This window comes from Camelus ferus, chromosome 7, assembly GCF_009834535.1.
Source record: "Camelus ferus isolate YT-003-E chromosome 7, BCGSAC_Cfer_1.0, whole genome shotgun sequence".
NCBI lineage: Eukaryota > Metazoa > Chordata > Mammalia > Artiodactyla > Camelidae > Camelus > Camelus ferus.
In genome coordinates, this window is record NC_045702.1 from 39,834,589 (window position 1) to 39,848,743 (window position 14,155).

General features: G+C 39.0%; 1 protein-coding gene across 1 annotated transcript in view; it reads left to right on the plus strand.

The window, feature by feature from the left end:
* Window positions 1-14,155, plus strand: part of PDE1C (phosphodiesterase 1C) — a 474,248-nt gene that overhangs the window by 380,037 nt on the left and 80,056 nt on the right. Inside the window, 2 exon segments of the mRNA XM_014561810.2 lie at window positions 4,154-4,270; window positions 6,202-6,342. Coding sequence (XP_014417296.2) covers window positions 4,154-4,270; window positions 6,202-6,342 — 258 coding nt within the window.

The following is a 14,155-nucleotide window of genomic DNA, read 5'->3' on the forward strand; positions in this document are numbered from 1 at the left end:
AAAAAAAACCCCACAGAGATAAGAACTAAGGTTTGATACCAGAGTTCCAGGCACATAATAAGCTCTCAGTAACATTTTATTGCAAGATAGTATGTCCCCCAGAGCCCTCATCCTCTTTTATATCCTGTTTTCCCAAGACTCTCAATGAGCCCAGAAGTTCCATGGGAAGACTTACAGATGTTTGAATTTAAAGGGGCTAAATCCTACAGAATTACTCCCAATCCAACAAGCTCTTAGAGTTGTATAGAATATCCCTAAGAGCCCCAAATGGATATATATTCCTGTAGGTGTGTGTTGATTCAGACTCACTGGGCTGCGGGTATCCCAGGTGTGCTGAAGCTGATTTAGCTTCTGGATTTGAAGGAGGGTCTGTGCTAAGGCCCAGGATCACTAAGCTGGTTGACACTGCCTGGCGGCTGCACATGGAGTATATCCGCTTGTTCAGGGACATCCCAGCCTTCTGACTTTGGTTAAAGCTATTGTTGTCCTTCTCTAAAACCTGAAAAGTGTATTCCCTGATGATGTTTTCAGAAGATAATTTAAATTCCCTATTCACAGAATCGGGAATGGAAGTGCTTCTTGATCAATTTAATGTCAAGAAAGAGCCCTTGAGGGCCATTTTGATGATACATTTCAGAGTCCCTTTCTCTTGTCTCAGAGGTACTTACTAACTGAATTTGTGAGACCCTATATTTTCAGCTTCTCAGTTCTCCATTTTCTAGCTCTTCTTCAGTTATCTTTAGAACAGGAAGGGTGCTCAAGAAGGAAATGGCAAGAAGACACATGTTTTCTCTCCTCCCTGTTCAACCCTCACTCAAATGCCCAATACATCAGTGTAATTTACAGCAACATTTCCCATTTAATCTGTGAAATCACTTCATGAGATCTGATGTTTCATAACACCCACTATGAAATTACATTGATTTTCCTAACTGAACCTGAAACATTCAGTGAAAGTCTTAGGAACGTTAAAAGCGTCTTTTATCTTTAATTTCTTCCTTTATCGTGAATATAAATACAGATGGTTATACCGGTACTAAGAAATTTATGAAAATATTTCTTTCAAATTGGAGCATCTTTTCTATGCAAAATTACTGCAGAAATATGGAACAACCTGCGGTGTGCATAAATTGTTATTTTATGCCTAAGGAAAAGTAATTCTCAGAGGCACACATGTTGTCTTTCCGAGGGGGAAGTTACGTTGATGATTCAGACCAAGAATAAGTATTAACTCTGAATTGCTACCGTTCTCCACACTATTGCTGATATGAGCAAAGAAAGTGAGCTATTGTTTCTCTAGGCTCTGTGCCCTGTTTACTGAGGAAGTTCAAGACCTTTTTACAATGTAATATTTTTCTGCCTCCCTAGACTCTGGTTTTATTTGCAGTGGATTGGAAGTGAATTAGAAATTGGAGAGATGACACAGATTCTTTTTTTTTTTTTTTAACCTAATGCCTGTTAGAAAAAGGTTATTTCCGCTCCACTGCCAGCAATTTATATGAAATCACGAATGTTTTCTTCTATTACGGAAAATTTCCCCAAAGCCCGAGAGAATACAATTCAATAAAATAATCATCATGCTACTGTCATGTTAACTTTTATGATTAATGTAAGAACATGGCATAAAATAACATTTAAGGAAGAGAAAAATTAACCACCACCAATCTCTAAATTTGAAATATGTTGCATTTTTGTTCTTTTCATTTTTTTTTTTCCATTCAGTAAATACCGGCTTCTGATTTGGAGTGCTGTGTCTCTAATCTTCTAAGGCAGGGTTATTGGAAATGGAGAATTGTGCTGTTCTTTAGAAGGGCGTCTGTTGTGTGACTCAGGAAGAGACACCTTGGACAGACTCCAAGTTCAAAGTGGGAGGAAATGAGGAGGATCAGGCTTGCTTCATGTTAGACTGATGGGAAGTCCATACAGTGTCTCTGTGGGAATGGTCCTTGGGCCAAATTTAGTTTAAAAAAAAAAAAGGCAGAATAGTTTAAGGCAGTTAAATTAGGTACTTGTTAAAATGCAGATCCCAGGCCACAAGCCAGGATTCTGCAGAGTCCTCCACCAGAAAATCAACATTTTTTTCTGAGCACCCCAGGCGGTTCTAAAGAGCACACAATTTGAGACTCACAGCTACGGCCTCCCCAAAATGAGGGGCTGGAGAGAACGTCCATCTCACTGTGTGTATTTACTCATCCTTCCCTTTCTCCAAGACCTAATATTCAGAATAAATCTTGACTCTTTTACTATGATAATCTCTTCATTTCTAGTGATAGAGAATCTTTCTCTTTTTTAATTTATTCCGATGAAAAGGATTAAAACTTGTCAGATAGGACAGAGTATTTTCCTACCTGCTGAGCTGTCAGTGGACTTTTCTTTAGGACTAATGGCCAGACAATGGATGTGATGGCAATGCCAATTATAGTTGCTAAAGTGAAGCTTTCGGTCTTGAGTTAATCTTAAATGGCCCCACTGTCTGTGGCCTAGGCCCTATTGGGGTACTTAGGGCTGTGTGGCCTGGGTCACAGCATGTATTCATTGAGTTTACAATGTCATCTGTCAGTTATGGTATCACTAGGGAGCGTCAGTGAAGTTTTCCTTGGTTCTGCTACCCAGTGTCATTAGATACTTCTTTTCATCTCTCTGAGGTTGTCATCTGTGAAACTGGGAAAGGTAATACTGATTTCTAGGGTTGTGAGGGTTTACAAATGTGCATCAACACATTGCACTGTGCCTGGCACAGGAAACATCCTCAATACTTGTGGTTATTTCTTTGGTTATTATAGTGGAGGAGAAATTATTGAAGGCTGAGGTGAGGTTACCACTAAGTGTGAATTGAAATAATCTATTTGAAACCCTTTTGGAAAGGGTTGGCTTTCTCTGTATTCAGTTTGGTTTTCCTGTGGCCTGGCATCCATGGGAGAGGCCCTTGATTGTCCTGGGTGGTCTTGGTGGTTGGGATATTTGGAGAGGGACAGGATTTGGATGGATAGGTGATGTCGGAATGCAGTGAGGGCTGAGGGGCAGTCACTCGGGCCAGCAGTTCTTGAGAATCAAGGTCTCCTCCAGGGGACCGTCTGACACCTAGCTTGGACTCATTGTGGTCTCTCTCACATGGGTCCTTATTATCATGCTCAGGGCAGTACCCTTTCTTTAACTGCTCAGAGTGAGACTCTTAACATGCTGAGAAACCAAATGACTGTTGCTTTAATCATTACTTAAACACACCTTTGTTTATAACTGCCCACAAATAGCTAGTAATAAATCAAAGACACATCAGACAATGTTTACATATATTTTGGAGTAGATATTTATAGACAAATAAGGCTTTGAACTTCAAGAACAGTATGTAAGGAGAGTGTCCAGCTTAGCTCTTAGTTTTACTTTTTTCAGTAAAGTGACTTACAGATTTGAGGACTCAGTCCCCAGATCAGTGACTAAAGAAGGGGTAGCATTTTTCTGTCTTGCGAAATGAAGGCTTGCCCTGTGGTTTCAGCTCAGCAGTTTGGATCATTGAAATGACACATTATTTTGTAGTCTGTATCATGTTTCTGAACACTTTTAAGTGGATTAACATTCTCAATGGTAGACTAAGAGGAAGTAAGTAGATAGTATCAAGGGGCTGGGAGGAAATTTAGAGTAGAGAACACCCTAGGTTGTTGTGAAGTCCACTAAAATTTTGGAATTCAGCAGATGTCATGGAGAGTTAATGGAAAGAACCTGAATTTAGGTGTCGGTTGAACATGTGTTTGTGTTTTGGCCCCACGTTTGTCCCTAACGCTTACTCTCCATGGGTCTCAGTGAAATTAGGAACGTCTAAGTTTTCTCATTTGTGACGTGTGACTGATAATGCCTACCACTAAGAGTTGTCTTCAGGATAAATTGTATATTTATTACTGATCATAGTGCCTAGTGTATGGTAGACACCCCATGAGTTATAGCTATTGTTATTACTAATAAGGCTATTTAATATTTCATCAGTAAACGCCATATAGGACTGCCAGATTGGAAAAAGTCTGAGAGTTGAAAGGGTATTAGAGTCTCAGGCTGTGAAATTGCACGTGAGGGCTGCAGGCTCAACTGCAAAGTAGGGAAATTGGTGGCTGTGTAAGTAGCTGCCGACTAATGCTTTCTTTCTCTCCACCCTGCCCTGTAGGATGTGGACAAGTGGTCCTTTGATGTCTTTTCCCTCAATGAAGCCAGCGGAGATCATGCACTGAAATTCATTTTCTATGAATTACTGACACGCTATGATCTGATCAGCCGTTTCAAGGTCAGTGTCTAATCAAAAAAAAAAAAAAAGAACTGCACACATTTGTCCATCCTTGCATGACTCTTGGGCTAAGACCAAAGGAATCCTTTTAATATAGACTGAAAATTGCTCTGGATGACGTGGGAAGCATCATCTGGACAGCCGCTGCCACGAACTCCTCTGTGTTGAGACTTTTCATTATTCCCTTGCCTGGTGGGCTCATCGGCAGGGGAGAGAGAGGCTGGAGCTGCCCATTTAGATGCCAGTCTTCCTAGAAGCACAGCTGGCAGCCTGAGATCTCATTTCAGCCAGACTTTGTGTGCTCATGACCACCACCGGCGAGGGGACAGTAATGGAGACACAGCACACATCTGTCGTCTCCACAGACTTCTCTTTCGGACACTTGGCTCAAATTCAGACACATACTCTCACTTATCATCGGTGACAAATCATTGGTGTTTCCCGGTCATTCATGCTTCAAATTAATTCTTCAGCTTTAAGTACAGAGCGTGAATGGTTTCCAGTGTTCCCCCTCCTCAGTCTTCTAGTTGCACAGACTGTGAAGGTGGGGCAGGTTCTCAAGGGAGCCTGTGCTCTCATCTGCTGGCGTCTGTCCTATCACACCCTCACACTTCTCTCATCATGTGGGTGAGCCTCCAGAAAAGTTAGGTCTCTCTCTATATAACATACTGATTTCTCTGGACTGCATGACTCTCTATCACTTTCCTAAAGACTGTACATTTGGGGGTGTATTTCTTGCATAGCCATAAACACTTTATGGCAATGATCTTTAGTTTCTTTTGCATCAGAAACCTGCTTGAAGATCCGGTGGATGCTCCAGATCCTTTCCTCAGAAGAAGTCTCCTATGCACACATGCACACCTTTACCTAGCGTTTCAGTGGCTCACAGATCTCCAAGGAACACCCCAGAGAACCCAGCTTCATTGGATCTTCATTTTTACAAATGATAATGAATTAATCTCTCACTTCTAAAAGGCTGTATTTAAATTTTTAAATCCACAAATAGTAAATATGGAAGAATGTGTCTGAAGAAGAAGATGATACTCTCACAAAGCACGAGAGTAGTGTTTTCCTAATTTTTTTCTTATGAATGTGATTTTTAGTCTCCTGGAACACACCTTTCCTTTTCCCCCAGTCTTGTGCTCGATAATTTACCTTAAACCAAGGAATTGATCTAGAAAATGAGTACAACGAGTGTTTTCCAAGTCTCCTTATTTTGTACAGTGCATTTTGCAGTTGTTCACTTTCTGTCACATAGAAAAAGAAGGCATGTGTATTATATATATTTGAGGCAGAAAGCAGCTAGGCTAATTGGAAACATTTTTCCAAATTGCAAGGCGCCAACAATAAATTGCCTAGTAATAAGCACAAGATCACAGCTTGTTTCTGTCGTAGAACAGACTATCACTTTTTTTTTTGCTTTGTTTTCTTTCTCACCTGTCCAGTGTACACAATCTCTCCTCCTAAAGGGTGCAGTTTTCAGAAGGCAGCAGCTTGTGTTTGCTGTGCAATCATTTCATAACTTAAGATCTTTGTGTATTTTATGTTTTCCCGCAAGTAAATGAGATGCTGCATAGTATGTGTTCATTTGTTTCTCAAGAAATAAAGACGCCAGCCTTTGCCTGAGAAATAAATGAACACCTACCCTTTTGCCCTTAATTTTTTTAAGTTGATCCTGTGTCATTACCCTGGGCCTCTGAAGCGAAGAACAAAGAACAATTTGCCGGGTGGACCAGGGACTTCCTGTTAGATTTTCAAATTATCCAATAACCTGTTCAGTGATTTTTTTTTTAACTAACTTTGGAAAGTTCTAATTTCCTCATGCGATATGTTACACCTTCAGAAAGAGACAGTTAGAATGCCTTAGACGTTTGCATCCTTACTCGGAGCTGCAGAATCATTAGCTAACTCACCTTGCCACTCTCTTTCAGATTCCCATTTCTGCACTTGTCTCCTTTGTGGAGGCCCTGGAGGTGGGATACAGCAAGCACAAAAATCCTTATCACAATTTAATGCATGCTGCCGACGTCACACAGACTGTGCATTACCTCCTCTATAAGACGGGAGTAGCAGTAAGTACAGATAGGAACTCAGATGACACAAAAGATGTGATGACGATTTTTTTTTTAAATTGGAGACTATTTCTGTTCTGATGAGGTTGAGCCCACAAGAAGTGCAACCAGTCGTGGAAAATCTTGGGGTCATTTATTACCATTGAATGTTTTTCCATCCTGGACTTGATGAAAGAAACATCTGGTAGTGACTTGCATCCTTACTAGGCTATGGCCAAATTAAGTATAATTTCTGTAACCAAAAATGTATTTCCAGATATGGACAGTGATACCACTAATCTCTTGTTATGGTCAATCACAGTGATATCCATACTTAGCAACTATATTGTATATAATTAGCTTTTGGTTTAAACCAGTAGATCCTTTTCCCAAGGGCTGTGGTTATTCTTATCCTATTTATGTGTGTTTGATTTTTTTGGACCTTAGAGTCAATTGTTACCTCCAGCCGTTTGGAATTTTCTTGCTTATTTTGCTCCAGCATTTAGCTCTTTAGGTGTATTTGAATCTCTGTTCTGTAATTCATTGTATTAACAAACCCATTCAACTTGGTAATCTATGCCTTTGCCCTCTTTGCCCTGATGCAAGCCATCCATTTTAAAGATATAGCTGTTACTTACAAACAGCTAGGTCTCTATGACTTTTCACTCAGAAATCTTCTTCAGAATTGACGTCAAGATAGACGTTCTTTGGTTGTGGTTATTAATTAGCCCATAAACCCAATACACATTTGTTATCTTTTCCAAGGGCATGTCAGAAGGCTTGGTCTAATATCTCACTGAATTAAATTCGGAATACAGTGGGAGGAGTGTGGGCTCTGGAGCTAGATGTAGTTGGATATAAATCTTCGCTTAATTACTTACTAGATTTTGTGACCTATGATACATCGCTTGAATCTCTGAGCCCGGATTTCCGCATTTCTAAAATGGTGGAAAGTATTCTGTCTTGTAGAAGTATGGTGAGGGTTAGGAAGCACAGGTAGGAAGTAGAAATAAAGTATCAAAAATATGAAGTGTGCTGTCTGCTTCATAACAGAAGCTCAACAGTTAAGAATTATTGTTATTCAAACTTCATGAGATTTTCCACAAACCTCTCTCATTGGTTTTCATTTCTCCTTTATTGTAAAGCTGACTTCTTAAAAATACTATTTAAAGAGCTGTTTTTAAATGCTAATGTCATAGAGGGTTTCTGCCAGAAATTTAAGGCAAGTGTTATAGTTAATGGTGGTTCCATAAAAGCATGGAGCAAAACAGGGATGCCCGCATTTATATTGCGAGTGAGCATTTTTCTGAGGTCTCAGTCAGTGCAGTATGGTATCTACAAAAGTTGAAGAAGCATCTTGTGAAAATAATTTGATCATCTCCTCCAAAAAACAAGCAAACAAAAAAACCAACTATAAATTATTAGATCAAATAAAAGATCTCAATAATATATGGATAAAATAGTCGTCCTGTACAGTGGAAATTAACAAGTATAATAGAAAAACATACTTTCCCAACAGTTTTTAAAAATCTATAAATTACCCACAAAGAACTTCAAAATTAATGAAAAGGAAACTGTGAAACTAAATGAAAGGGTACAAAAATAATGTTTAAATAAGTGAAGAAATGAACCATGTTTTTAATAGAAAGCCTCGGTATTAAACAGATGTCAGTTTTCCTCAAATTAATCTGTAAATTCAAAGCAATACCAATAAAAATACCAGTGGGATTTAACATGAAACATGATAAGCTGAGTCTGAAATTTACATAAATTAGATATTTAACAACCTTAGGAAAAAAAGTTTTGAAAAAGACAACGTATGTGGCGGGCTAGTTCTTACTATACTAGATACTAAAATATCTGCTGGAGCTACAGTAATAAAAAACAGTGTGGTATTTGTACAAAAATAGAAAAATACATTAATGGAATGTATTAGAGTTTGAAAAACTGAACCCAGAGTTTTATTGAGCCCTAATTATGTGCCGGGTACTTTTTATAGAATGAGAATACAATAGTGTTCTTACAGAACTTACACTCTAGTGGGTGATTACAGATAGACGACCAATGAAAAAGTAAACAAGAAAGTATCACTAGTGTTCTGCAGAGAATTAAAATAGGGCGCCCACATAGGGAAAACTGGGAGTTTTATTAGATAATCAGGAAAGGCATCTCTCCGGAGGTAAGATTTAATCCGAGACAGTCCAGCTTTGTAGGCCTGGGTAGTGAGTTCCAGGGTGATTCTAAGTGCAGTGTGAGGCCACTGAAGGGTTTTAGACAGGGCAATGAGGTGATCTGATAAAGATTTGACAAGGATTACTGTGGAGAATGGCTCTCGAGGCAGCTGGTTAGAAGAGTAGTGCAGAGTCTCCTGGAGGGATAGTGGTAGTTTGGACGAGGAAGGACATTGCTGGGACATAGGGACAAAAAATCTGTTTCTGAGGTTGAGTTAAAGGAATTGAATGGTGAATAGGGTTTGAGATATTAAGGAGAGGAATTGAGAGTATATCTTAGATTTCTGGTTTGATAAACAGGGTTGATGACAGTCTGATAGCAAAGCAGGCTTTGGGGGAAGGAAAGGTCAAGAGGTTTCTGATTTAGACGTGTTGAGTTTAAGATCTTTATTAGATATCAGTGTGGTGATGTCAAGCAGGAAGAAAACTAAAGGAGTCTAGAGTTCTGGGGAGAGGTCAGGGATGGACACACAGATTAGGCAATCATGAACGTATCAACATTATTTAAGGACATGGAACCAGATGGGATGATCTAAAGAGAAGGGTATGAATGGAGAAGTAGAAGGGACTCTGAAATGAGTCCTGGAGCAGTCTAAAGTTTAAATGAGGGTAAAGAATTAAATGCAACAACAGTAACTAAAAAAGAGTGGCCAGTAACATTGGGACAAAACTCAAGAGAGTGTGGGGCCATGGAAGCCAAGGAAAGAAAGTGCCCCAAAAGAGAATTGTGACTTGTATGGGACATGCCGAAAGGTTGAGTAGGATGAAGACAGAGAAGTGACCACTGCCTTTGGCAACATGGAAGTCATTGGTGCCCTTGTCATGAGCAGTCCCGGTGGTTTGGTGGGGATGGAACATGGACCGGAGTATAATGAAGACAGAGTTGCAGGTGAGAAGGTGAGGATTTGTCTATAGAAAACAGGAAAGATTACTTAGTTCAAAAAATGTTTTGGGGACAGTTCATTTGGAAAAAACATAATGTTTTTGTTCTACTAAAAATCACTCACCAAATATCAGACAAATGAATTAAAGATGTGAGTGAGTACAAAAATTAAAAATTTGCTCAAACTGGAAGAAAATATAAGAATATGTTTACAGCCTTGAAACAGGAAATTCTTAAATAAGCATTGAAACACAAAGTTATATAACAAAATATTGATTATTTTGAGTACATTAAAACTCTCTGTGGAATAAAAAAACATCACAATGAAGTAAGTATATGAGGAAAATATAGAGAGAGCAAAGATTAAGATCCAGATTATATAAATAAATCAACTAGAAAATGGCACAAAGTCCATAGAAAAATAGGAGGAAGCTCAGTCACAGAGTGAAGATTGTCCTGTCAGAATGTCTTGGTCATGGGCTGAATTTTGTCCAACCCCCTCCACCACCACCAGATTCTTGTGGTGAAGTCCTAAACTGCAGTGCCTCAGAATGTGACTGTATTTGGAGATGGGGACTTTACAGAGGAAGTTCTGGTAAAATAAGGTCGTATGGGTGGACCCTAAGCCAATATGACTTGTGTCCTTATAAGAAGAGTAGATTAGGGCACAGGCATGCAGGTGCTCTGAGGAAAGACCATGTGAGGACACGACAAGTCTGACTTCTGAGGCCATGTGTTTAAATATTTAGCCATGCTTCTGCAATGCTGGTAGCAAAAAGAAAGAGCCCTTGATAATCTTACACCTCAGGATCCTCATGTGTACTTCAAAGTATTGTGGTGAGGACCAAAATGGATGTGAATGTGTACTCTGAATTCATCTATTTGATGTGTATAGTTCTATGTCATATTATTGTATATTATATATAGTTAGTACCTGCTGTGTACCGTGTACTATGGAGACATAAAGGTGAATCATACACAGCCTTTTTAGCCCTCTGGAAAAACTCCCAAGCCTTCATGCTAATACAAGTTATCATTAACATAGATGTTATATCATAGCAGCCAGTGATCATGATATCCTGCATACTGTTTTAAAATGATCTCATTTGCCACTGAATTTTCATTATCAATTCGGGGCCATATTCAGAATAATTCTTAAATGTAGAAACTACTTCCTGCCTACTCTCTTGCAAATGCAGCTCAAAACAAACTTCTTTCAATGCAAGCTTACAAAAACAGTAGGAAGCATTCCGATGAATGGAGAACAAACATATTGTTACTCTAACCTTTCATTACAAACCAAGTGGGAAAAAATACTTGAAATCATTTCAGTTTTATAAACTGTAAGACATAGGGAATCAAAAGATCCTATTGATAAAGTGACGTCTGGGCCTCAACATCAACAGTATTACTCATTGTAGTCTGTTTATATTACTCATTACTGCTTAACTTAGATGCCTGGAAGGTGCTTGAATCTTTTGCTCATGTCTAAGAGAAATTCCTTAAACAGAATTAAATTGAAGACTTGATTGAATAGATATAAACCAGACTCCAAGCTCCAGTCTGCTTTTGAGTTAAAAAGATTCCAAACTCCAAAGTTATCCTTTGGCCCTTTCGTTGCTTTTATCAGGCAAGAAACCATTAATTTTCCTTTTGCTTATTTTTTTGGAGGCTAGGATCTGTGACTTGTACCTTGTTATACTTTGATAAATCTGGAATAAAATTTATGTGGAACTTAACTTTCTGACTCTTTATGGGTTGTCATAAAATCTTCTGGGTTCACAGTAATGAATTTGGAAAAAGGCAAGGAAATCTGAGCCATATGAAAATGTGAAATCCAGTTTCTCTCAAAATTGCTTCTCCCACTTGCTCTGTTTCTATTAATGATGCCATCTAACACTACCCACCTTTTTTTTTCAGCCACTCAGGCTAGGGGTGCCGAGGTCATCTTTAATGCATTGTTCTCTTTGACAGCAACATCTTCCCGCCCTTCTGCTTTCAGTTAACCACTAAGCCATAAGGATTCTAACTCTGTATTGTCTGTACATCCTATAGGGATATTCCAGTCCAAAAGTACAGCTCTTACTTCTCTTTTATTTGTGCTCTCTGCTCTCATTTGGCCCTCTCATTGGCACGTTGACCGTATTGCTTTTTTGCACGTAAACTTCACTGACTGCTGAATTTGCTGTGTTCTCACCCTGGCTTTTAATGCCTGTCATCCCAGGGCCCTGCTCAACCCTCACTCCTGCTCGGCGATAGGGAAGCATTTCCTTACTGCTGAGGAATCAGCTTTTGCCCCTGGGACTTGCTCAGTTGTTCATTCTGAAAATGCCCAACAACATTGTTGCTCAGCCCAGTCTAAATTATGGTTTCTTGTTTGTTGTGTGCTCATTTAATCATTTGTTGTTTTTGGTTGATTAGAAGTAGGTTACACTTAAGATAGGATTTTGTCAGTATATTTGGATAAGGAGGGGAGTCACACTGATATTTGTAATGTGAGAACTGTGGTTATGTAGTTACGTAGACATCTTCTGCTGGCTAGGCTGAAGCTCTGTGATTCAGATTTGTTTAGGTGGTACGCTGTCTCCCATTCATAATCTTATTTTAGAATGTTAAATTAACTTGGCATGAGCTTGGAGGAAGAGATACATCGATGAGGGGACTGGATAGAGGGAGTTGGGGCAGATGGGTGGGGACAGGTATTAGGGAAGGAAACAAAGACAGTGCTAAAATGAAAAAAATATGAATGGAAAATATCAAGAAAATTTGTAATATAAAATCATACCTATGTAATTTCATGAAAAATTGAGTAAACATATGAACTGACCCAAAGGAAAAGTGGCTTAAAGATTATAAGTGAGATCTCTGGAGTCAGAGTGTGTGGCTTGTCACTGGACTAGCTGTGAGACTTTGGGTACCACACTGAACCTCTCCCAGCTTCAGTTTTCTCATCTATAAAATGGGGATGACAGCAGTACCTCCCTTTATGCAGTTGTGTGTGTTGCATGAGTTTCTTTAAGTAGTCTGACACAAAGTGAGTTCCTGTTAGGTGGTAACCCTGTTGAGGATGCCCTTTGCTGCTTTCAGGATAGATTTTAGTTTTCTTGCAATTTGCACGTATTTATTCATCTCTTGTTCATTTAATTTTGTTGACTTTTTCATCTTATGTTGTTTTCTCCTCGTGTCTTTCTGTTCCTGGTACTTCAATTTGATTTTTGAAATGTATTATCAAGGATGCTAAATGTTTCCTGACATTTCATGCAGGATTCTGCTAGAAATCATTTTTAAAAGTGTAGTTTTTTCCTGAGTTATTTCCGTGCTCATTCTTTCCCTCACTATGGAGTCTTTTTTCCATAGGTTGTATGTAGTTTATTTTTCCCTTAGCCATCCTCAAAAGAGGCAATAATTTCAAGAAGTCTCTTAGATGAAACTTAGATGACCAAGATTAGTAGTTAATTGAAAAAAAAAGTTACAGTGAGAATTATTAAAAATTGATTTGTTCATTTTTAAATCATTTTGTTAAATTAAATCAAATAAATATATTCTGTTCATTAATCTTTAATTCAGACTTGAGGCTGCTTTCTGAATTCTGCTAATTTAGGGACTCATATCTGTCCTACATTAACCCTACCCTTGTCTAAGACTTCTGGTTTCATTTCTTTAAAAGGAAATGGGACCCTAAAATACTTATGAAGAAAACTGAGTGCAGAATTAACCTGAAGGGTTAGGATTGTTTTCTACTCTTTTGTTGTCACGTCTATGTTGAAGCATTTCTTTTAGTGACTATGCAAAGCATTGAACTTAGGTTCTATGGACATAACTCCATTTTTGTGTTTGTATTTTATTGGTTTATGTCATATTTAGTAACATGATTATAATAATATGTGCAATTTGTCAAAACTGGGTTTGGAATAAACCACACTGAACCTGGTAATCACCAAGTCAAGCAGTACAGAAGTAAGCAGAGGGTACCAAAGGGTGAGCTAACAGTCATGGATGTTCCATCATGTGGGCATTGGGCAGCTGTGGTTTACAGAAGGGAGGGGAGGCATCAGTGAATACACAGAGTCCCTGAAATGAAAGTTAGTTAAGGGAGCTTCAAACAGCAGTGGTTCTCAAACTCCAGTGTGTGTCAGAATTATCTGGATGGCTTGGTGAAACGGATTGGTGGGCGGCAACCCCGAGTTTTGGATCCAGTGGGACTAGGGGTGGGTTTGCATTTCTAATAAGCTTCCAGGTGATGCTGACTCTGCTGGTCCAGGGAACACACTTTGAGAACCTCTGAACCGCAGCCAGTTTTGGAGGCGTGGATGGGGATAGGTCTCTTCAAACATCAACAAGCACAAGGCAGAAGGCCAGGTGTCATCCTTCCATCTGTCTCTGCCTACCCACCTTCCACTGGGTAGACATTAGGTTTTCTGTTACCCTTAGTTCTCTGTATTGTGTTGAAATTAAAGTTTTTTTCCTGTGTCTACTTAGGAACTTTATTTGAAATTTGGCAGAGGATGTAATGAAGACTGTTAAAATCTTCATGTTTGTTGTTTTTTTGCTTCTTTGAAAAAAAATAATAAAACTACTAGTTAGCTCTTTCAACCATGCTGGGCATGCTGTTTCCAAATCACACATCCTCCAGTCTCCTTACAGAAGAAAAAAAAAAATTCTGTCTGTCAGAAAACGTGTGTTCGGCGATAGCTTTCCAGCTGCAGGGTGGAAAGGCAGC